Below are 26,549 nucleotides of genomic sequence, written 5' to 3'. Positions count from 1 at the left end.
CCGCACACACACATCTAGGTATGTACCCTCTCACACACACACACATCTAGGTATGTACCCTCTCACACACACACATCTAGGTATGTACCCTCTCACATGCACACGCACACATCTAGGTATGTACCCTCTCACATGCACACGCACACATCTAGGTATGTACCCTCTCACATGCACACACACACACATCTAGGTATGTACCCTCTCACATGCACACGCACACACACATTTAGGTATGTACCCTCTCACATGCACACGCACACACACATCTAGGTATGTACCCTCTCACACGCACACACACATCTAGGTATGTACCCTCTCACATGCACACGCACATCTAGGTATGTACCCTCTCACACGCACATCTAGGTATGTACCCTCTCACATGCACACGCACATCTAGGTATGTACCCTCTCACATGCACACACACATCTAGGTATGTACCCTCTCACATGCACACGCACACACCACAGCAATTAACATTAAGCTTTCCAACAGGCCTTTTACTTGGATAGCTTACATAAGTGATAACGCCCGAGAGCCGATGTTTGGAGGATATATTGGCACGAGTGTTGTTAGGCCCGAGACAACGGCTTAGAGGGCATTATCACTTTTATACAACGGGTTACCAATATATTCAAATAATGTTTTAATTTGAATTAAAACGTGCGAGACAGACGAGCCCCCGTGTTCCATGGACATACTGGCTGGCAACGTTCTAATCCCTTGCTTGCTAGCTAGCCAACTACGGCTAACGAATAGTCACGTCCAAAAGTGCAGCCAGAATAACAGCAAAGTGGCTGCAATGAGCTAATAAGGCACGATTTCGCCTCGAATAGTGCTATTTTTTAACCTTTATTTAACTTAGCAATTCAGTTATGAACAAATTATTAATTTCAATGACGGCCTAGGAACAGTGGGTTGACTGCCTTGTTCAGGCAGAACAACAGATTTGTACCTTGTCAGCTCGGGGACTCTAACCACTTGGCTACCTGCTGCTCTCATCAAGACACGGTTGTTCAGAGGAGCAAGCCTACAACACATCTACACAATCACCTCAACCTGAAGCTGGAGACTGCAAATCAGCAAATCGTTTGACCTGTTTTCAATGTTTTTTTAAATGGTATATATATCCATAAAAATTATGTCAGCTGATTCATGATTTCGACTGGCTGAGAAACGCTGCCTGCCTGTCTGTCTCGTCCCGACTCTCGACACGTTCATTACTATGGGACAGCAGGAGATTGAATATTGAAACAATGTTGCAAATGTCGCAGAGTGACAGACAGCAAGGTTTATACGAAGCTCAGCTGTTGAAAACAAAAGAAAGTTAGAATTTCTAAATGCTTTTTATAGTGGAGATCAAGTTTATAAATTGCCTGGCTGGGTTGATGAGACAGTGGATTGTGCAGTCAGATGGAACAGAGTAAATAGGCATTTTAACTTCATAGATTTAGCAGGTGGTAACTTGTGGAATAGGCACCGTCTGGAATCCGGTTTTAACCAATCAGCATTCAGGATTAGACCCACCCGTTGTATAAATACTACTAGCTGGTTAGAAGCTACTCTAGTGCACCCATTTCCCCCCAAACTATTACCACCAATCACAGTGAGATTGACTTTTCACCCAGAACCCCAGACCTTTAAATAACCTATTGGCTTGACTGTTGCGCAGTCAGACAGACAGACAGACAGACAGACAGACAGACAGAGTCATATCACCAGTATCTAGGGGATGAGAGGCAGTGTAAAATGACTCCTAATCAATGCTAGCAGAACAAATCCTGATTACGTTCACACAGGAAGCTAAAGGGAAGGACAGAAGCAGCCAACCTAGTGACACAGATCAGTGTGTTTCTATGGGGACACATGGAATGTAATTAAACAGCGTTGTATTCACTAGCAACGAAACGGAAGCAAATGGGCCAAAACCGGGAGGGACTACCAGGTCTTGTTCAATGAGAAACACTTGTTTTCATTTTCCATTGCAAAATGTTTTGTTACGTTGTACACTAATGAATATAAGACCCTGGATAACTCAGCTAAAGATCAGAATGTAGGTTCAGGTGTGATTATGTTCACATTAAGATGCTTCTCTGGCATGACTGTGTATGTGGAGTGTGGACAGTGACACGTACACATATGATTAGAGACATCTAATCTAATGTTTGCCCCTTTTAGAATCTGAGAGTGGAAGACTTACACTCTCGTCTCTAACATGTACGCTCGACATTTCCGAACAGTCCCAATACAAGTCAGAATGTTGAAGAAACTTCATTTTGACTTACTTGACCTGTTGTCTGCTGATTTTGTCCTCGTGTCGAAGGTAATCTGAGACAGAATATCCACAGGGAAGTATTATGAGCCCTTCTTTCAGTACGCTGGTATGCATATGGTTCTGTCAGTTTGTATTTCCGTTTTGTATTTTCAATACTAACACAATTTGCAAGCGACGTAAACATTTGCACAATATGTAGACAATGGCTGACCGTAGCCGAACCATAGACCCAACGTTGCCGACTTTTAATTTTCAGTAAAACGCAAGCACTTCCAGCTGATTGCTAGGAAATGTTCATCGGTTGACAATGTTCAGTTAAGTTGTTTACATATTATGCATCACAGCCATGGGTCAGGAGATTGAAAATACAAACTGGAAATATAAGCCGACAGAGCCGTATACAGACCGGTGCTACAACAACTCTGGTTAATAGTAATATTTTCCAGTGGACAATTTAACTCCAACTCCTACCGTCAAAAGTACCAACAACACGAACAAACAGTAAAGTGTTTTTAAATATAATTTCATTCAACACTCTGGCTTGTAGAGACCCCTGCGTCTTTTTTAGGGCGATTTCTTTCAGACTGAACATCCATGGGGTAACCATGGTAACAGTCTAGCATATTAGGCACATCTACTGTATTTTATCTACTGTATTTTATCTACTGTATTTTATCAACTGTATTTTAACTACTCTATTTTAACTACTGTATTATATCTACTGTATTTTATCTACTGTATTTTATCAACTGTATTTTAACTACTCTATTTTAACTACTGTATTATATCTACTGTATTTTATCAACTTTATTTTAACTACTCTATTTTAACTACTGTATTATATCTACTGTATTTTATCTACTGTATTTTATCAACTGTATTTTAACTACTCTATTTTAACTACTGTATTATATCTACTGTATTTTATCAACTTTATTTTAACTACTCTATTTTAACTACTGTATTTTAACTACTGTATTATATCTACTGTATTTTGAGATGTTTTGGGGGAATAAATTAGGGTCATTATTTCATTCATTAAGTTGTGTTTGTTCATCCATCCGTTAATAATTGTTTTGTTTATTAGTTTGTTAGTTATTTCATTGGTTCCCTCCCTCACTCACCCAGAGGCAGTTCAAAGCGTGTGTCCAGCAGCACCTGATGTAAAGTGGGGTCTTTGGTTCCACAGATATCGTTGTCCGCCATGATAACCTGGGAGTCCAGGGTTAGCCACTTCCCCGGACCCTCCTACACAATAGAAATAGAATGCATGAACCTGATACATTATCATTGTTAGTTTGTTAGTTAGAACCCCATTGTAACACTGTATACTAAAACATTAGCCTGGTCCCAGATCTGTTCGTGCTGTCTTACTGTCTCTTACAGTCATTGTCATGCAACTGACAACCAGTCTGTCCCTGGATCTTTCAACAGGTACTCATTCAGTGAGTCATTCTGATTTTACATTCCACTCATAGCTTCCATGGCTGATATCATTTATTATCCCAAGGAGTTCCTTGCCCCGGCTTAGGAAGTAAGTAGTACTATGCCAGTATGAGTTTTGGGGGTGTTGTGTACCTCGTTTGATTGGCGGATGCTGTGCAGGGGGATCCACACCGTGCCAACCATGGTGTCCCATATTAACCCTTTATTCCACATCTCCACCGTCAGCCCCAGGTCCAGCCTGTTAATCTCACTAGAGAGACCGAGACAGAGAGAGACAGAGAGAGAGACAAAGAGAGGGAGAAAGAGAGAGACACAGAGAGACAGAGAGTCAGAGACAGAGAGAGAAGACAGCACAGATATAATAGGGGAAAGACAGCAGGAGATAGAATGGGGAAAAGAGATACACAGAGGAGTTTGTGTCAGGAAGACAGGAATAAACTGAGTGGAAGGAGTGAGGGAGGGTTGGAGGGGAGGAGGAGGACGAGGAACTAGAGTAAACAGAGGCCGACCCAGAGTCAGAGAAAAGCCCAGGGTGGGACATACAAATGTGCTGTGTGATTGGGATTATTATATTTTTTCTCTCTCTAACACACACAGACACACACACACACAAATGACTTCTGGGTCTGACGGTAACAAATAGAAAACATGTCTCTATAAGAGAGAGTCTGGGAGAAATCTAACAAACAGCCTTTACAAGACAACAGGGAGTTATTAAAGAGAGAGACGGGGGAGAGGTAGAGAGCGAGGGGTAGAGAGCGAGGGGAGAGAGGGGAAGAGAGAGATGGGGGAGGAGAGAGATGGGGAAGGTGGGGGGGAATTTGGGGGATTGGGGGAGGGGAGATGCCCACAAGCCTCACAAGACTAGTCTGAAGGTAGCCGGGTACCAGTTTAAAAAATGAATGGGAGTATATATGGAGATAGTTTAGAGCCTAAAATAAGGAGTTAAATACATATAAAAAATAAATAAGGAATTATTTCCTGATCCTTCTTATACCTCTCAGATATAGGACAGACACTTAGGAACACACTTCCTTTAGTCCCCCCAAAAATCTATCTGTTTATCGATGTATGAAGCTGTAATTCAATACCTTTCTATGGGCTAATAGCAGTAAGGCCAAATTCAATGTTTCATCAACTATACAGTGCAAACCAATCCCAGTGCATTGCCTAAAACAGGGAATTTTTACTAGGATTTAATGTCAGGATTAAATGTACTAGGATTAAATGTCCTTTAATCCTGGTAAAAAATTCCCTGTTTTAAGTCAGTTAGGATCACCACTTTATTTTAAGAATGTGAAATGTCAGAATAATAGTAGAGAGAATGATTTATTTCAGCTTTTATTTCTTTCATCACATTCCCAGTGGGTCAGAAGTTTACATACACTCAATAAGTATTTGGTAGCATTGCCTTTAAATTGTTTAACTTGGGTCAAACGTTTCGGGTAGCCTTCCACAAGCTTCCCACATTAATAAGTTGGGTGAATTTTGGCCCATTCCTCCTGACAGAGCTGGTGTAACTGAGTCAGGTTTGTAGGCCTCCTTGCTCTCACACGCTTCTTCAGTTCTGCCCACAAAATTTCTATAGGACTGAGGTCAGGGCTTTGTGATGGCCACTCCAATACCTTGACTTTGTTGTCCTTAAGCCGTTTGGCCACAACTTTGGAAATATGCTTGGGGTCATTGTCCATTTGGAAGACCTATTTGCAACCAAGCTTAACTTCCAGACTGATGTCTTGAGATGTTGCTTCAATATATCCACGTAATTTTCCTGCCTGATGATGCCATCTATTTTGTGACGTGCACCAGCCCCTCCTGCAGCAAAGCACCCCCACAACATGATGCTGCCACCCCCATGCTTCACTGTTGGGATGGTGTTCTTCGGCTTGCAAGCATCCCCCTTTTTCCTCCAAACATAAGGATGGTCATTATGGCCAAACAGTCCTATTTTTGTTTCATCAGACCAGAGGACATTTCTCCAAAAAGTACAATCTTTGTCCCCATGTGCAGTTGCTTACCGTAGTCTGGCTTTTTTATGGCAGTTTTGGAGCAGTGGCTTCTTCCTTGCTGAGCGGCCTTTCAGGTTATGTCGATATATTACTTGTTTTACTGTGGATATAGATACTTTTGTACCTGTTTCATCCAGCATCTTGCACAAGGTCCTTTGCTGTTGTTCTGGGACTGATTTGCACTTTTCGCACCAAAGTACGTTCACCTCTAGGAGACAGAATGCATCTCCTTCCTGAGCGGTATGACGGCTGCGTGGTCCCATGGTGTTTATACTTGCGTACTATTGTTTGTACAGATGAACGTGGTACATTCAGGCATTTGGAAATTGCTCCCAAGGATGAACCAGACTTGTGGACGTCTACAATTTTTTTCCTTAGGTCTTGGCTGATTTACCTATGATGTCAAGCAAAGAGGCACTGAGTTTGAAGGTAGGCCAATTGACCTCCAATTAATCTGTCTGTAAACAATTGTTGCAAAAATGACTTGTGTCATGCACAAAGTAGATGTCCTAACTGACTTGCCAAAATTATAGTTTGTTAACAAGAAATTTGTGGAGTGGTTGAAAAACGAGTTTTAATGACTCCAACCTAAGTGTGTGTAAACTTCCGACTTCAACTGTAAATATTTTTGGGGTGACCCACTATGCTATTTATTTTCTGCATCTATGTCATATCGCTGAGTCTACCTTTATTTTAAAAAGATGGAGGCAAGATTTCCTGTCTGAGTAATGACTCTTTTTAAGAAAAGTGCCATTTTGATTAGTGCCCATAACTGTGGGAGGAGACTGGAAGCCATTACAGAGGGATCTGAGTTTAAGGGAGGAGACTGGAAGCCATTACAGAGGGATTTGAGTTTAAGAGAGGAGACTGGAAGCCATTACAGAGGGATCTGAGTTTAAGAGAGGAGACTGGAATCCATTACAGAGGGATTTGAGTTTAAGAGAGGAGACTGGAAGCCATTACAGAGGGATTTGAGTTTAAGAGAGGAGACTGGAAGCCATTACAGAGGGATCTGAGTTTAAGAGAGGAGACTGGAAGCCATTACAGAGGGATTTGAGTTTAAGAGAGGAGACTGGAAGCCATTACAGAGGGATTTGAGTTTAAGAGAGGAGACTGGAAGCCATTACAGAGGGATCTGAGTTTAAGAGAGGAGACTGGAATCCATTACAGAGGGATTTGAGTTTAAGAGAGGAGACTGGAATCCATTACAGAGGGATCTGAGTTTAAGAGAGGAGACTGGAAGCCATTACAGAGGGATTTGAGTTTAAGAGAGGAGACTGGAAGCCATTACAGAGGGATCTGAGTTTAAGAGAGGAGACTGGAATCCATTACAGAGGGATTTGAGTTTAAGAGAGGAGACTGGAATCCATTACAGAGGGATCTGAGTTTAAGAGAGGAGACTGGAAGCCATTACAGAGGGATCTGAGTCATAGCTAAGGCCTTCTGTGGTTCAACACTGTTACAATGCCAAACACCTCGCACCATCACACCAGCAGCCCACAGGACACTAATCTGCAGTCAACCAGCCTGCCTACTGCTGCATGTTTCATAACCCACTAGTTTTTATTTTTTTATTTTACCTTTATTTAACTATGCAAGTCAGTTTTAAGAACAAATTCTGATTTTCAATGACGGCCTAGGAACAGTGATTTAACTGCCTTGTTCAGGGGCAGAACGACAGATTTTTACCTTGTCAGCTCAGGGATTTGATCTTGCAACCTTTTGGTTACAAGTCCAACGCTCTAACCACTAGGCTACCTGCCGCACTAGTAAGCATAATACTCACCAGTCAAACTAGTATACACTCACTGGCTACCACACTACTCACCAGTGAAACTAGTATACACTCACTGGCTACTACACTACTCACCAGTCAAACTAGTATACACTCACTGGCTACCACACTACTCACCAGTCAAACTAGTATACACTCACTGGCTACCACACTACTCACCAGTCAAACTAGTATACACTCACTGGCTACCACACTACTCACCAGTGAAACTAGTACACACTCACTGGCTACCACACTACTCACCAGTCAAATTAGTATACACTCACTGGCTACCACACTACTCACCAGTCAAACTAGTATACACTCACTGGCTACCACACTACTCACCAGTCAAACTAGTATACACTCACTGGCTACCACACTACTCACCAGTCAAACTAGTATACACTCACTGGCTACCACACTACTCACCAGTCAAACTAGTATACACTCACTGGCTACCACACTACTCACCAGTCAAACTAGTATACACTCACTGGCTACCACACTACTCACCAGTCAAACTAGTATACACTCACTGGCTACCACAGATGGTTATGTAATGTAGGAGTATATATAATGTAGGAGATGGTTATGTAATGTAGGAGTATATATAATGTAGGAGATGGTTATGTAATGTAGGAGTATATGTAATGTAGGAGATGGTTATGTAATGTAGGAGTATATGTAATGTAGGAGATGGTTATGTAATGTAGGAGTATATATAATGTAGGAGATGGTTATGTAATGTAGGAGTATATATAATGTAGGAGATGGTTATGTAACGTAGGAGATGGTTATATAACGTAGGAGATGGTTATGTAATGTAGGAGATGGTTATGTAATGTAGGAGTATATGTAATGTAGGAGATGGTTATGTAATGTAGGAGTATATATAATGTAGGAGATGGTTATGTAATGTAGGAGATGGTTATGTAACGTAGGAGATGGTTATGTAATGTAGGAGATGGTTATGTAATGTAGGAGATGGTTATGTAATGTAGGAGATGGTTATGTAACGTAGGAGATGGTTATGTAATGTAGGAGATGGTTATGTAATGTAGGAGATGGTTATGTAATGTAGGAGATTGTTATGTAATGTAGGAGTATATATAATGTAGGAGATGGTTATGTAACGTAGGAGATGGTTATGTAACGTAGGAGATGGTTATGTAATGTAGGAGATGGTTATGTAATGTAGGAGATGGTTATGTAATGTAGGAGATTGTTATGTAATGTAGGAGATGGTTATGTAATATAGGAGTATATGTAATGTAGGAGATGGTTATGTAATGTAGGAGTTGGTTATGTAATGTAGGAGATGGTTATGTAATGTAGGAGATGGTTATGTAATGTTGGAGATGGTTATGTAATGTAGGAGATGGTTATGTAATGTAGGAGATGGTTATGTAATGTAGGAGATGGTTATGTAATGTAGGAGATGGTTATGTAATGTTGGAGATGGTTATGTAATGTAGGAGATGGTTATGTAATGTAGGAGATGGTTATGTAATGTAGGAGTATATATAATGTAGGAGATGGTTATGTAACGTAGGAGATGGTTATGTAATGTAGGAGATGGTTATGTAATGTAGGAGATGGTTATGTAATGTAGGAGTATATATAATCTAGGAGATGGTTATGTAATGTAGGAGTATATGTAATGTAGGAGATGGTTATGTAATGTAGGAGATGGTTATGTAATGTAGGAGATGGTTATGTAATGTTGGAGATGGTTATGTAATGTAGGAGTATATATAATGTAGGAGATGGTTATGTAATGTAGGAGTATATGTAATGTAGGAGATGGTTATGTAATGTAGGAGATGGTTATGTAATGTAGGAGATGGTTATGTAATGTAGGAGATTGTTATGTAACGTAGGAGATGGTTATGTAATGTAGGAGATGGTTATGTAACGTAGGAGATGGTTATGTAACGTAGGAGATGGTTATGTAATATAGGAGTATATGTAATGTAGGAGATGGTTATGTAATGTAGGAGATGGTTATGTAACGTAGGAGATGGTTATGTAATGTAGGAGATGGTTATGTAATGTAGGAGATGGTTATGTAATGTAGGAGATGGTTATGTAATATAGGAGTATATGTAATGTAGGAGATGGTTATGTAATGTAGGAGTTGGTTATGTAATGTAGGAGTTGGTTATGTAATGTAGGAGTATATATAATGTAGGAGATGGTTATGTAATGTAGGAGATGGTTATGTAATGTAGGAGATGGTTATGTAATGTAGGAGATGGTTATGTAATGTAGGAGTTGGTTATGTAATGTAGGAGTATATATAATGTAGGAGATGGTTATGTAATGTAGGAGATGGTTATGTAATGAAAGAGGAGGAAGAGAAAGATGAGGGAAGATAAGGAAACAGTAGGAGGAGAAACAGGAGGAGGAAGAAGGGAGGAAGTAAGAGATCAAGAAGCAACGGGGAGGAAGAGGATAAGGAGGAGAGGAGAGAGAGAGGAGCTGGAAAGAAGAGGATAAGGAGGAGAGAGAGGATCTGGTTAGGAAGAGGATAAGGAAGAGAGAGAGAGGAGCTGGTTAGGAAGAGGATAAGGAGGAGAGAGAGAGAGAGAGGATCTGGTTAGGAAGGGGATAAGGAGGAGAGAGAGAGAGGAGCTGGTAGAAAGAGGATAAGGAAGAGAGGAGATAGAGAAAATATCTGGGAGGAAGATGATAAGGAGGAGAGGAGAGAAAAAGGAGCTGGGAGGAAGAGGATAAGGAAGAGAGGAGATAGAGAAAATATCTGGGAGGAAGATGATAAGGAGGAGAGGAGAGAAAAAGGAGCTGGGAGGAAGAGGATAAGGAGGAGAGAGAGGAGCTGGGATGAAGAGGATAAGGAGGAGAAAGAGAGAGAGGAGCTGGGAGGAAGAGGATAAGGAGGAGAGAGAGGAGCTGGTAGGAAGAGGATAATGAGGAGAGAGAGAGAGAGGAGCTGGTAGGAAGAGGATAAGGAGGAGAGAGAGAGAGAGGAGCTGGTAGGAAGAGGATAAGGAGGAGAGAGAGAGAGAGGAGCTGGTAGGAAGAGGATAAGGAGGAGAGAGAGAGGATGGAGGAGAGAGAGAGAGAGAGGAGCTGGTAGGAAGAGGATAAGGAGGAGAGAGAGAGAGAAGCGCTGGAAGGAAGAGGATAAGGAGGAGAGAGAGAGAGAGGAGCTGGGAGGAAGAGGATAAGGAGGAGAGAGAGAGAGAGGAGCTGGGAGGAAGAGGATAAGGAGGAGAGGAGAGCGAGAGGAGCTGGTAGAAAGAGGATAAGGAAGAGAGAGAGAGAAAGATAGGAGCTGGGAGGAAGAGGATAATGAGGAGAGAGAGAGAGAGGAGCTGGTAGGAAGAGGATAAGGAGGAGAGAGAGAGAGAGGAGCTGGTAGGAAGAGGATAAGGAGGAGAGAGAGAGGATGGAGGAGAGAGAGAGAGAGAGGAGCTGGTAGGAAGAGGATAAGGAGGAGAGAGAGAGGAGCTGGTAGGAAGAGGATAAGGAGGAGAGAGAGAGAGAAGCGCTGGAAGGAAGAGGATAAGGAGGAGAGAGAGAGAAAGATAGGAGCTGGGAGGAAGAGGATAAGGAGGAGAGAGAGAGGAGCTGGGAGGAAGAGGATAAGGAGGAGAGAGAGAGAGGAGCTGGGAGGAAGAGGATAAGGAGGAGAGAGAGAGAGAGGAGCTGGGAGGAAGAGGATAAGGAGGAGAGAGAGAGAGAGAGAGAGAGAGGAACTGGGAGGAAGAGGATAAGGAGGAGAGAGAGAGATAGAGAGAGAGGAGCTGGTAGGAAGAGGATAAGGAGGAGAGAGAGGAGGAGGAGAGAGAGGAGCTGGTAGGAAGAGGATAAGGAGGAGAGAGAGAGATAGAGAGAGAGGAACTGGGAGGAAGAGGATAAGGAGGAGAGAGAGAGATAGAGAGAGAGGAGCTGGTAGGAAGAGGATAAGGAGGAGAGAGAGGAGGAGGAGAGAGAGGAGCTGGTAGGAAGAGGATAAGGAGGAGAGAGAGAGATAGAGGAACTGGGAGGAAGAGGATAAGGAGGAGAGAGAGAGATAGAGAGAGAGGAGCTGGTAGGAAGAGGATAAGGAGGAGAGAGAGGAGGAGGAGAGAGAGGAGCTGGTAGGAAGAGGATAAGGAGGAGAGAGAGAGATAGAGAGAGAGGAACTGGGAGGAAGAGGATAAGGAGGAGAGAGAGAGATAGAGAGAGAGGAACTGGGAGGAAGCCCATGTGGAGAGGGAGGAGGAGTGAGTGACAGCGGTACCGAGGGAGAAGAGATGAAATAATGGATGAGGGAGCAGGAGGGAAAAGGAGGTAGAGATAAAGCGATGGAAAGACATTAAACAATAAAGAGGATAAAGAAAGATGGTCAATATAAGAGGAATTCAGAGACGTGAAGGAGTGACAAAAAGGACATAGAGATGGAGAGAATGGTGAAGAGAGGGAGATGGAGTCTTAGAAAGAGAGAGGACTCACAACATGAAGTCCTGCTCCCAGCTGGGCAGGCTTCCCCGGACAGCGATGGTTGTGCTCTTCACATTTTGCACCTTCAGGGTCACATACGTGTTGAACTTCTCTGTGAGTGAGAGAGAGAAAGACCTGAATTACTCTGTGAGGGAGAGAGAGAAACAACTTAACTTCTCTTTGAGGGGTAGAGTGAGAAAGTATAGAAATATCTGAATTACTCTGTGAGGGGTAGAGTCAGAAATATCTGAATTACTCTGTGAGGAGTAGAGTGATAAAGAACTGAATTTATCTGTGAAGGGGTAGAGAGTGGAAGAACTGAATTTATCTGAGGGGTAGAGTGAAAGAACTGAATTACTCTGTGAGGGGTAGAGAGTGAAATAACTGAATTTATCTGTGAGGGGTAGAGAGTGAAAGAACTGAATTTATCTGTTAGGGGTAGAGAGTGAAAGAACTGAATTTATCTGTGAGGGGTAGAGAGTGAAAGAACTGAATTTATCTGTGAGGGGTAGAGAGTGAAAGAACTGAATTTATCTGTGAGGGGTAGAGAGTGAAAGAACTGAATTTATCTGTGAGGGGTAGAGAGTGAAAGAACTGAATTTATCTGTGAGGGGTAGAGAGTGAAAGAACTGAATTTATCTGTGAGGGGTAGAGAAAGAAACAACTGAAGAGGAGAGGAAAGAAATGCTCCATATAAGAACTCTAGTCAGAGAAGTTGGCTGAAACACAGATCTAGGACCAGGGCAGGAGTTTTTCCTCAGCACATGACCTGACCAGCCTCACATGATCAGGTAAACTCCTGTCCCTATAAAACATAGCTAGCAAGTTTTCCCCAACCCAGTCCTGTTTTGTATATTCTATTTCCAGGTTCCCAGCAGCACATACCTTGGGCTCCATCCAGCTTGGCTTTCTTCACTGTGAAAACACAGAGAAGAACACAGTCACACAGGGCAACACCATCTGTCGACAGAACTCTTACATACAGAACATAACATGCTGGAGCTGTTAACCCCCAAAATGGGTTCCAGTTTGCTGTTTTGTGGTTGTCACTAGTTACCACAACCGCAAAGTAAAAACTGTCTATAAAAAATGATTTAAGGTTAGGGTTAGGCATAAGATTAGCAGTGTGGCTAAGGTTAGGGCTAGGTTTAAAATCACATTTTAAGAAGATACATTGTAGAAATAGGAACGGTTTATGACATTGTGGCTGTGGTAACTTGTGACAACCCTGTTTTGTGGGCAGTTCTCATGTTGGATAATTTCTCTGGATCTCTGGAAAGTTGGATGGTGGTATAATTCCACGCGATTTCCTGTACCTGTGAAAACTTGTTCTACTAAGCTATATGGAATTGTTTTAAGAACGTCATACCAAGAATCATGTTGCTATTTGATTTAGAAGTATAAAAAAATATATATTAAAAAATGTGTTACATTTTTATGGACCTTACTGCTATTAGCCCATACAAACACATTGAATAAAAGGCGCTGCATGGCCAATCCGTGGTCTGCATTGGTCATGCAGCATTTATGGTGATACTGCCTCTGCAGAAGTCAGGGCATTCATACTGCTTGCTCTTCACGGGGCAGCGCAGAACTATTGTGAAGGAAGTTGTCAAGGAAGTGAGTTTGTGTTTATACAGGACCTCGCGTCGTCACCTACCGTCAACCAATCATGTTAATGTGGAGCTAGACAGAGCCCTCCGCATTGTTCCAACATTTGAAAGGTGCACAGTGATGCGATACGGAGCTCACTTTGGACTCTGCATGCCTCCCGAGGCTCCGCAATTGCGTCACGCCCTCGATACGGCGCCTCCGACCACATTTTCGGATAAAGCATAAATTGGCTTTAACATTGAACAACAGATAGTCCCCCCCAAAAAATGTAAAGGAAGTTTGTTTCAAAGTGTCTGTCCTATATCTGAGAGGTATAAGAAAGATCAGGATGTATCCATGTATTTAAGCCCTTGTTTTTGGGACTAAACAGTCTCCATATATACTGTACTTCCATCATTTTTTTCAACTAGTACCGGGAGACCTTCAGACGAGTCTTGTGAGCCTGTTGGCGTCCTAGAGCAAAACAACCTAAATATAGGTGTTTGTGAGAGTCTCACCATTCCACAGAGGGGCCATATGAGTGTGTAGCCCAAACATGTTCGGACACTATAAACAGAAGTTGGCAAATTGGCTGTACCGACTTCAGACGAGTCCCAAGACGCTTGTGGGAGTCGTAGAGAAGGACGGAGAACACCATCGTGGTCGCGAGAGTCTCATCTTTCCATAGAGGGGTCATTATAGTTGTTTTTATTGATTCATGTACTGCATTGCTGAGGGAGCTTGCACATTCCGGCTGTAAACTGTGTATGTGACGAGTACATTTCATTTGATGCTCCTCAATACTTCCTCCACTAGATCACAGTTTCAGCCAGGTAGGATACATAGTGGAAACAAATGGAGTTGGGTTGGATATAGGGATGATAGGTTACAGTATTTCTCCCAATCTTCTGTTTTCATTGTGTTGGTCAATTGTTAAATAGTACAGCATTTATTCCAATTCAAAATAGTTGTGCAAAATATTTAACTCATCAGAGTTGTATAATAGTTTATTATTATTTTGTTATTGTTATTGCTATTAGTAAAGTGACTAAGACTTACACATTTGAGACTAAATGTTATTTATTTGTGTCATTTAATTGGCCATTAAGACATCTATTCCTTCTATGCATCTAAATAATAAAAGTCATAATTTGTCAACGAATCTGTGACTGCGGTTGTGGCCCCAAAAAATGTTGGCCGTACTTTTTTTTGTTTGAGCACATGCACCCCAAAAGGTCTGTGGCTGGCCATGATGGCTGCCATCATCTGAGGACATTAGCTGATTAGGCTACCACGGTCCTGTTGTCTCTTGGACCAAAGTGAGTTCTTTATTTGTTAATCTGATGTTTTGTTTACTATATACTTTGATTTGTTTCATAGTCTACCTACTTATCAGAGGATCTGTTTGTACCTTACTTTCACTGCTCAATTGTACGCTATTAGCATTAGCATTTAGCATTCTTCCATTGGATGTAGCATTAAGTCCAAGTATTGCCACCTTTTGTTGCCAGAACAATTGTCCTTTTCAAAACCCATACCATTTCTTATAACAATCATACACATAGACAGAAGCAACAACACACAGCAAATCACTTACTAGAAAGCAGAGGCTGTAGTGCACTCCCACAGGCTGTGTCCTAAATGGCACCCTATTTACCTACACCCTATTACCCCTATAGCCCTGGTCAAAAGTAGTGCACTATGTAGGGAATCGTGTGCCATTTGGAAGTCAACCATAGGAGGAGGCTCCACTTGTTTGACTGGCCTGTGGTGTGTTATCCACAGTGGTGTTGCAGTAGAGACAAAAGGTGGACGTGCTGATTCTCTGAGCACTCTACAGAGACTTGTCTTATTGGAGAAGGGTTGCTACCTTGCAGTCAACGTGAATCATCTACACTGTGCAAACCAGTTACAGTCACTAGCCTCTTGAAGGACAACAGAAGTGCAATACATTTTTTTTTTAAACTATATATTTCGGCATTTTCGGCATCTCTCTCAAAGGGTTGTTTCGATTAAGGCTATAATGCCAAATGTGTGTGTGTTTTTTTGTAATAAAGAAACACATCCTGTTATCCTATTCTGAGAGAGTGGGTTGAATATATTTTGTGGTTTTGTCTCTATAAAGCCCACTCTATCCCACTGCAGTAACGTTTAAACAGCTCTGACGTAACTCATACCTGCATAGTTAATGCCCTACACTTTCACTACCCACACACACACAGACCAATGTAGTCTCGGGGGAATTCTTATTATTCTATACGTTACATTATGAAAGGAATAGCGGTTGTACAATATCACACGAATTAAAGGACGTGTAGTTTCATACGTTGTACCCAGTACCATAGCAAACGAATTGGAGGATGCTTAGTACTATCCTAAACTATATCATAACCGCCATCGATAAGAGACATTACTGTGCAGCCGTATTCATCGACCTGGCCAAGGCTTTCGACTCTGTCAATCACCACATTCTTATTGGCAGACTCAACGGCCTTGGTTTCTCAAATGACTGCCTCGCCTGGTTCACCAATTACGTCTCTGATAGAGTTCAGTGTGTTAAATCGGAGGGCCTGTTGTCCGGACCTCTGGCAGTCTCTATGGGGGTGCCACAGGGTTCAATTCTTGGGCCGACTCTTTTCTCTGTATACATCAATGATGTCGCTCTTGCTGCTGGTGATTCTCTGATCCACCTCTACGCAGACGACACCATTCTGTATACTTCCTGCCCTTCTTTGGACACTATGTTAACTAACCTCCAGACGAGCATCAATGCCATACAACTTTCCTTCCGTGGCCTCCAACTGCTCTTAAATGCAAATAAAACTAAATGCATGCACTACTCTGGATGGTTCTGACTTAGAATATGTGGACAACTACAAATACCTAGGTGTCTGGTTAGACTGTAAGCTCTCCTTCCAGACTCACATTAAGCATCTCCAATCCAAAATTAAATCTAGAATCGGCTTCCTATTTCGCAACAAAGCATCTTTCACTCATGCTGCCAAACATACCCTCGTAAAACTGACCCTCCTACCGATCCTTGACTTTGGCGATGTCATTCATAAAATAGCCTCCAACAATCTACTCAACAAATTGGATGCAGTCAATCACAGTGCCATCCATTTTGTCACCAAAGCCCCATATACTACCCACCACTGCGACCTGTATGCTCTCGTTGGCTGGCCCTCGCTTCATACCCGTCGCCAAACCCACTGGCTCCAGGTCATCTACAAGTCTCTGATAGGTAAAGGCGGGGGCCTTATCTCAGCTCACTGGTCACCATAGCAGCACCCACCCATAGCACGCGCTCCAGCAGGTATATCTCACTGGTCACCCCCAAAGCCAATTCCTCCTTTGGTCGTCTTTCCTTCCAGTTCTCTGCTGCCAATGACTGGAACGAACTGCAAAAATCTCTGAAGCTGGAGACTCATATCTCCCTCACTAGCTTTAAGCACCAGCTGTCAGAGCAGCTCACAGATCACTGCACCTGTACATAGCCCATCTGTAAACAGCCCATCCAACTACCTCATCCCCATACTGTATTTATTTATTTATCTTGCTCCTTTGCACCCCAGTATCTCTACTTGCACAGTCATCTTCTGCACATCTACCATTCCAGTGTTTAATTGCTATATTGTAATTACTTCGCCAACATTGCCTATTTATTGCCTTTCCTGCCTTATCTTAACTCATTATCACACACTGTATATAGACTTAAAAAACAAATATTCTACTGTATTATTGACTGTATGTTTGTTTATTCCATGTGTAACTGTGTTGTTGTATGTGTCAATCTGCTGTGCTTTATCTTGGCCAGGTTGCAGTTGTAAATGAGAACTTGTTCTCAACTAGCCTACCTGGTTAAATAATGGTGAATTTTATTTTTATTTTTTATAAATACGTCTTTCTCTGAGACCAGGTTGCTTGTTGCGCTGTAACAACAAAGGAGAATTACTGGGAGAATTTACATTGGTGGTTAGGATAACTAACGACAAAGGATTGTTTACGTAAAAGGTTAGGTGAAGTGGGTTAAGTTTAGAATAAAGGTTAGGGGAAGGGTTTGCTAAAATCCTACAGTTGTCCCCTGCGTGACTCGAACACCCAACCTTTGGATTTGTTGACGTCACGGATTATGCCGACCCATCCTCCCCGACCAACCCATCTACTTTCATTTCTGTCTGAAGTAACTAGATCATTAGTAGGTATCATATGTCTTGGAGGTGCTCAGAAATACATCAAGTATGTTTCGTATGGGTCTGAGTCCACACACACACACACACACACACACACACACACACACACACAGTCACACACACACAGTCACATTGCATCCACAGCGAGTTTTAATATTCAACAACCCCCACCTGCACAGCCCATAATACTCTCTAGAGGCCTGCCTGCTTGGCCCAAGTCTCCATGACAATGGATGAAAGGGGAAAAGATGACACATGAAATTCCCTGACTAAGAGAGAAGAGGCATTCTACACACAAACACACACAAGTACACACACAAGTACACACACACACACACACACACACACACACTAAACTAGTGATGAGTGAGTCTTACTGGAATACCAATGAAGTTAGTGTATTATGTAAAGGAGGCTGAAGCACGTGTACCTACCTGCCTGTAGCCCTATGTTGCGTCGGTGAAGAACTGAAGCTATACTTTATCTTCTTCATCACTTTGTTTTTAAACAAAGAAACACCTCCCACTGGGCAAACAACGCCATTTCAATGTGGACATTTGGGTAATATTTAGTAGAGACGTTGATCAATGAGATTTCAAACTTTATTCACCCCTCAAAAAGTCAGCCAGAAGTTTGTTGAATTCCCAATGTGTTATCACTATGCTTTCAACCATCTACACTGAACAAAAATATCAACACAACATGTAAAGTCTTGGTCCCATGTTTCATGAGCTGAAATAAAAGATCCCAGAAATGTTCCATATGCACAAAAAAGCTAAATGTTTTCTCAAATGCTGTGCACACATTCTTTTTACCTCCCTGTTAGTGAGCATTTCTCCTTTGCCAAGATAATCCATCCAGACAGGGGTGGCATATCAAAAATCTGATTAAACACAGGTGGATAATTACACAGGTGCACCTTGTACATGGGATGATAAAAGGCCACTCTAAAATGTGCAGTTTTGTCACACAACACAATGCCACAGATGTCTCAAGTTTTGACGTAGCGGGCAATTGGCATGCTGACTGCAGGAATGTCCACCAGAGCTGTTACCAGAGAATTGAATGTTAATTTATCTAACGTAAACTGCCTCCAACATTGTTGTAAAGAATTTGGCAGTACGTCCAACCAGCCTCACAACCACAGACCACGTGTATGGCATTGTGTGGGCGAGCGGTTTGCTGATGTCAACGTTGTGAACAGAGTACCCCATGGCGGTGGTGGGGTTATTGTATGGGCAGGAATAAGCTATGGACAACAAACACAATTGCATTTTATCGATGGAAATTTGAATGCACAGAGATACAGTGAGGAGATCTTGAGGCCATTCAACCGTCACCATCACCTCATGTTTCAGCATGATAATGCATGGCCCCATGTCCCAAAGATCTATACACAATTCCTGGAAGCTGAAAATGTCCCAGTTCTTCTATGGCCTGCATACTCACCAGACATGTCACCCATTGAGCATGTTTGGAATGCTCTGGATCGACATGTACGACAGCATGTTCCAGTTCCTGCCAATATCCAGAAACTTTGCACAGCCATTGTTGAGGAGTGGGACAACATTCCATAGGCCACAATCAACAGCCTGATCAATTCTATGTGAAGGAGATGTGTCGCGCACCATGAGGCAAATGGTGGTCACACCAGATACTGACTGGTTTCCTGATCCACGCCCCTACCTTTTTGGGGGGGTTTCTGTGACCAACCGATGCATATCTGTATTCCCAGTTATGTGAAATACATAGATTAGGGCCTAATGAATTCATTTAAATTGACTGATTTCCTTATATGAACTGTAAATCAGTAAGATCTTTGAAATTGTTGCATGTTGCGTTTATATTTTTGTTCAGTATAAAAGCACAACCAAATTCCAAAGGAAAAACCATGTCTGATTTTTGGTTGACTTGTCATCTAAATGTGTTATCACTGCGTTTTAACCATTTAAAAGCACAACAAAGTTCAAATGGGAATACAATGTCAGATGTTTTGTATTTATACAACAATTAAATATGTTTTCACTGTGCTTCATCTAATAGCAGAACCAGATGACCTGGATTGCAGTTGAGATTACAAAGTATATGGTGCAAGTGATCAATGCTGTTTGAGATTCTGCACAGATTATTACAGTAATAGTGAAGATCTCCACAGACCTGCGACCGTTGTATGCTATCTTGAACATGCGTGCTTTCTATGACGACATAAGAAGACATTTCTAGTTACAGTAGGCTAACCTCAACATGTGGCCATGGATGTGTAACTCATTTTAAAGTTGAATAAATACTGTTACATTAGTTTGTAAGATAGCCTTAACTTTAGACTATTTACTGTATTACAAAAGTATTACTGAATTGTGTGCTCGGTTATATATCAACATTTAAAGGATATCTAATGCTACCACTGTTTTAATCCTGTTCTTTAGAACTTTTATATTTGGTTCAGTTGGAGATGTGAATCCAACATATTATTTGTTTACTTGTCAACAAGTTAATAGGCTATTTACTGTATTGCAAAAGTGATATTGAATTGTGTTTGGCTGTCAACGCAACCAAATATCAATATTTGAAGGAGATGTATATGTTGTGGCACTGACTTAGGTTGTCTACAAATTAATCATTGATATGTTGGATTCACGTCGCTATCTCAACCAAGAATCAATATTAAAGAGTAGGACTACATCAAATCAAACTTTATTTGAAGTGCATTTAAAGTTGGATTAGATTTAGTCCTATTCTTTAAGATGGAGACATGAATCCAACATATTAATGATACATTTGAAGAATACATTTGAAATGAACCAAAGCTTGACCTATATGGCTTATACTGTATGTATTGTTTATTTGTATTTGAACCCTGGGTTGAATTGAAACAATAGCTGTTGATGACTTTGCAAATGCTATATACTGTAGGCCTAAATAGTCTCAGTGATACTATATGACGTATGATTACATTTCATTTGCTCTGTTAAACTATCCTTTGGAAAGATTTTGATAGCCAGTGAATATATGTAGTTATTAACCCTTGGCCTACAACTTCCGCGCCCCTGCAGAAATCTAAACAACATAATAAAAATCCATCTGTTTAAGATAAAGATATCTGTTTTAGCGCATGGGCTGCTTCTTAATCTACAGCATCCACCGATATCGCCCTTCCGCATCTGCGGGGAAAGGTGGTAGAGCTAGAGCGATGTTTGTCAAACCATGAGACATCCTGAAAATCGGTCTTCTCACGAAAACGTCTGTATCATCCAAACGGTTTGGCCTATAAACTATTGAAAGATGAGACTCCATTTTGTTCTAAGTTGGTACAGCCTCTTCTGCCAACTTCCGTCTGTAGCGTCCGAAAGGTTTGGGCGACCTTAATATGACAACTCTGTGGTAAGCTGAGACTCTCACGACACAACGGTGTTCTCCGTTTTGCTCTAGGACGCCCACAAGCCTCACAAGACTCGTCTAAAGATCCCCGGGAGACTCGTTTTAAAAAATGTATGGAAATACTGTATATCTGGAATTTAATGGCTACTACGGTCTTGGGGTCAGGTAGATTCCATTAACTCATTAGACTACCATGGTCTTGGGGTCAGGTAGATTCCATTAACTCATTAGACTACTACGGTCTTGGGGTCAGGTAGATTCCATTAACTCATTAGACTACCATGGTCTTGGGGTCAGGTAGATTCCATTAACTCATTAGACTACTACGGTCTTGGGGTCAGGTAGATTCCATTAACTCATTAGACTACTACGGTCTTGGGGTCAGGTAGATTCCATTAACTCATTAGACTACCATGGTCTTGGGGTCAGGTAGATTCCATTAACTCATTAGACTACCACGGTCTTGGGGTCAGGTAGATTCCATTAGCTCATTAGACTACTACGGTCTTGGGGTCAGGTAGATTCCATTAGCTCATTAGACTACCATGGTCTTGGGGTCAGGTAGATTCCATTAGCTCATTAGACTACCACGGTCTTGGGGTCAGGTAGATTCCATTAACTCATTAGACTACCATGGTCTTGGGGTCAGGTAGATTCCATTAACTCATTAGACTACCATGGTCTTGGGGTCAGGTAGATTCCATTAGCTCATTAGACTACTACGGTCTTGGGGTCAGGTAGATTCCATTAGCTCATTAGACTACCATGGTCTTGGGGTCAGGTAGATTCCATTAGCTCATTAGACTACCACGGTCTTGGGGTCAGGTAGATTCCATTAACTCATTAGACTACCACGGTCTTGGGGTCAGGTAGATTCCATTAACTCATTAGACTACCATGGTCTTGGGGTCAGGTAGATTCCATTAGCTCATTAGACTACTACGGTCTTGGGGTCAGGTAGATTCCATTAACTCATTAGACTACCATGGTCTTGGGGTCAGGTAGATTCCATTAGCTCATTAGACTACCATGGTCTTGGGGTCAGGTAGATTCCATTAACTCATTAGACTACCACGGTCTTGGGGTCAGGTAGATTCCATTAGCTCATTAGACTACCATGGTCTTGGGGTCAGGTAGATTCCATTAGCTCATTAGACTACCATGGTCTTGGGGTCAGGTAGATTCCATTAGCTCATTAGACTACCATGGTCTTGGGGTCAGGTAGATTCCATTAGCTCATTAGACTACCATGGTCTTGGGGTCAGGTAGATTCCATTAACTCATTAGACTACCACGGTCTTGGGGTCAGGTAGATTCCATTAGCTCATTAGACTACCACGGTCTTGGGGTCAGGTAGATTCCATTAACTCATTAGACTACCACGGTCTTGGGGTCAGGTAGATTCCATTAACTCATTAGACTACCATGGTCTTGGGGTCAGGTAGATTCCATTAGCTCATTAGACTACCATGGTCTTGGGGTCAGGTAGATTCCATTAGCTCATTAGACTACCATGGTCTTGGGGTCAGGTAGATTCCATTAACTCATTAGACTACCACGGTCTTGGGGTCAGGTAGATTCCATTAACTCATTAGACTACCACAGTCTTGGGGTCAGGTAGATTCCATTAGCTCATTAGACTACCACGGTCTTGGGGTCAGGTAGATTCCATTAACTCATTAGACTACCATGGTCTTGGGGTCAGGTAGATTCCATTAGCTCATTAGACTACCACGGTCTTGGGGTCAGGTAGATTCCATTAACTCATTAGACTACCATGGTCTTGGGGTCAGGTAGATTCCATTAGCTCATTAGACTACCATGGTCTTGGGGTCAGGTAGATTCCATTAGCTCATTAGACTACCATGGTCTTGGGGTCAGGTAGATTCCATTAGCTCATTAGACTACCATGGTCTTGGGGTCAGGTAGATTCCATTAACTCATTAGACTACCATGGTCTTGGGGTCAGGTAGATTCCATTAGCTCATTAGACTACCATGGTCTTGGGGTCAGGTAGATTCCATTAGCTCATTAGACTACCATGGTCTTGGGGTCAGGTAGATTCCATTAACTCATTAGACTACCATGGTCTTGGGGTCAGGTAGATTCCATTAACTCATTAGACTACCATGGTCTTGGGGTCAGGTAGATTCCATTAACTCATTAGACTACCATGGTCTTGGGGTCAGGTAGATTCCATTAACTCATTAGACTACCATGGTCTTGGGGTCAGGTAGATTCCATTAACTCATTAGACTACCACGGTCTTGGGGTCAGGTAGATTCCATTAACTCATTAGACTACCATGGTCTTGGGGTCAGGTAGATTCCATTAGCTCATTAGACTACCATGGTCTTGGGGTCAGGTAGATTCCATTAGCTCATTAGACTACCATGGTCTTGGGGTCAGGTAGATTCCATTAACTCATTAGACTACTACGGTCTTGGGGTCAGGTAGATTCCATTAACTCATTAGACTACCACAGTCTTGGGGTCAGGTAGATTCCATTAGCTCATTAGACTACCACGGTCTTGGGGTCAGGTAGATTCCATTAACTCATTAGACTACCATGGTCTTGGGGTCAGGTAGATTCCATTAACTCATTAGACTACCATGGTCTTGGGGTCAGGTAGATTCGAAGACACAAATTTGACACCCGGTCGGTTGCACTCTCTCAGTGCAACAACACATTTTCACACACAGACTCAGACATTGAGCAGGGAAGACAGCTGCATGTAGCCACAGAGATTCTACAGCGACCTTATCTGGACAGGCCCATGTTTGACAACTGTCTTTGATTTATTTATTGTGGAGTTATGAAGACGGCCAGAGGACTTTAGAGAGGACCCCAGTGGGATGAACCGTTCCACTTGAACTGTCACTATTGTGGCACACGGCAGGGAGAGGTGAGGGGAGTGGTTATTGAAGGGAGACATCTTGCAGCCCGCTGGCTCCACCCCTGAGCATTATATGGACTTCCTACCCCAACGAGACAAGCCTGTGGATCATTAAGCCAGGGTGCATGGGGAATAAAAGAGGAAGCGGCCTGCACAACGGGGTAGAGAATGTAGAGGGAGGTTTGTGTTGTGATGAGTAAGGGAAGTAACGGTGTTGTGACCTGGACTGTCTGACCAACCCCCACACAACTGGTTTGGCTGAGGACCTGAGTATTAGGATTACTCCTGGAGAACGGACAACGAGAATGGACTGTGAAATGGTTGGTGAATTCTCCCCTTTTCCCTAGTGTGAAAAACTCCCGAATAAACTCCCCATTTGGGTTGTAGTTGTGCTCCGTGTGGGTGTTTGAATTTGGTGACGTGGAAACCCCACACCCTTGAACCTTCTACACTATGTAACCAGTACAGCCTCTTCTGCCAACCAATGGTCTGGGCTACCTGCTAATATGACACCTCTTTGGAAAGCTGTGACTCTCACGATGGTCTTCTCCATTTAGGATGCCCACAAGCCTAGACTTATCTTAAGTACTGTATATATGGAGCTAGTTTAGTGCCTAAAATAAGGGGATCTATCTTTCAGATACAGGACAGACCCTTCAAAACAAACTTCTTTTGGAATTGTTTTGACTGTTCCATGTAGTGAATCTGTTAACCAATGCTTTTCTATTGGCTAATAGCAGTAATGCCAAATTCAATGTTTAGCTGATCCTCTTTTTATATATTTTTAAGGCTTAGACTCTAGATGTTTAAGATTGCTCATTAGGAATTCTCATGAAAGTACATTTGATATGACATCGACTACTATCAGCTAAGCAGGGCTTGGTAAAAACCCTGGATGGGAGACCATATGAATATCTGTAGCTATAACTCTCCAGTAGGAGATGCTCCCCAGACTATCATTTATTTTCTGATAGTGGAAATGTTGAATATCTGATGTATAAAATGTTGCATTTGTAGCTTTGAAACAAGGTTTGTCTATGTTGAAAATGTGTTAGTGATGACATCCTGTGGGTGAATTCCACCTTCAACAGCAGTTGATTACTTTTTCAAATTCAGTGTGTTTTCTATGTAGAATCCTCGTCAAAATACGTTGACAAATTGTTGAAACAACGTTTAAGCCCAGTGGGCTTTGAATGAATGAACCTCCATTTCCTTCCCAGACAGGCTGACTATCTGAAATAGATCCAGTTAATTTTTTTAACCTGAAATTCATATCCAAATTCCATCGTCGTTGTCCCTCTTCCAGGCAGCACTGCTAATTAAACCGTTCAGTGGAGTGAAAGTGGAGAATCAATGTAAACATGTCTGATTGTGGCAGCAGATGAAAACAGTGGTTGATATTGTTCTCACAGCAGGACTAGAAACAGCTCAGGTAATATCAGTACATGAGGAAGATCAATGGGAAAGAAATGTGATTGTAGAAGGGCAGGGAGCTAATGTTTAATAACTCTGAATCCTAAATATCTGCCCATGGAAATGATTCAGGGAGGAACCTCCACCCACAAACAATACACGTGCATGCACACATTGATACATACACGCGTACACACAGTCTGCACACAAACAATGCACTAATCAATGATAATTTCCACAAAAAGGTCCCAATGATAGGTTTATACAAACCCAATGGTTTATAGCGGTGGTTTCCCAAACTGTTTTGTTCTGTTACCCATCAGTTTTCCTAACATCCACCAAGTAAACAAGTCTTTGTAAGGCAGAACTAGTACAGGCCTATATCTGCTCAAACTTGAACCCCAAAAAATTTTAGACATCCCTGGTCTGTACCATCACCAGCTTTTACTTAGTCTTCAGCAGCTAGGTAACTGTGTGCATAACGCGTCCAACACAACCAGTATTCATAGTATTTTAGCGGAAGGATTAAATACTGACTAGATCAAAACGACTGATAAAGCTTCACAGATCTTAGAATCCCATTAAAGTTTACTCACAACTTCATATTCATAACATTAGTACTGTATGTACAGCATATCAGTCTACATACTGCTCTTGCAGCTGAGGTGGTCTGTCCGGTGAACGTCGCGTGTGTAATGAGTCACGTGTTAAACCTAAAGGCCCTTACGACGACTTACATCACCTCATTAGACTACTACGGTCTTGGGGTCAGGTAGATTCCATTAGCTCATTAGACTACTACGGTCTTGGGGTCAGGTAGATTCCATTAACTCATTAGACTACTACGGTCTTGGGGTCAGGTAGATTCCATTAGCTCATTAGACTACTACGGTCTTGGGGTCAGGTAGATTCCATTAGCTCATTAGACTACTACGGTCTTGGGGTCAGGTAGATTCCATTAGCTCATTAGACTACCACGGTCTTGGGGTCAGGTAGATTCCATTAGCTCATTAGACTACTACGGTCTTGGGGTCAGGTAGATTCCATTAACTCATTAGACTACCATGGTCTTGGGGTCAGGTAGATTCCATTAACTCATTAGACTACCATGGTCTTGGGGT

General features: G+C 42.2%; 1 protein-coding gene across 1 annotated transcript in view; it reads right to left on the bottom strand.

Annotated features, from left to right (window-relative positions):
• The window catches only part of LOC106569526 (protein unc-13 homolog A), a 123,822-nt gene that overhangs the window by 94,266 nt on the left and 3,007 nt on the right, over nucleotides 1-26,549 (bottom strand). Inside the window, 4 exon segments of the mRNA XM_014140967.2 lie at nucleotides 3,401-3,524; nucleotides 3,855-3,972; nucleotides 11,967-12,066; nucleotides 12,840-12,869. Coding sequence (XP_013996442.2) covers nucleotides 3,401-3,524; nucleotides 3,855-3,972; nucleotides 11,967-12,066; nucleotides 12,840-12,869 — 372 coding nt within the window.

The sequence above is a fragment of the Salmo salar genome, chromosome ssa14 (genome assembly GCF_905237065.1).
Source record: "Salmo salar chromosome ssa14, Ssal_v3.1, whole genome shotgun sequence".
Classification (NCBI taxonomy): Eukaryota; Metazoa; Chordata; class Actinopteri; order Salmoniformes; family Salmonidae; genus Salmo; species Salmo salar.
The sequence above is the reverse complement of the archived record's forward strand: the minus strand, read 5'-3'. Positions and strand labels throughout refer to the sequence as shown.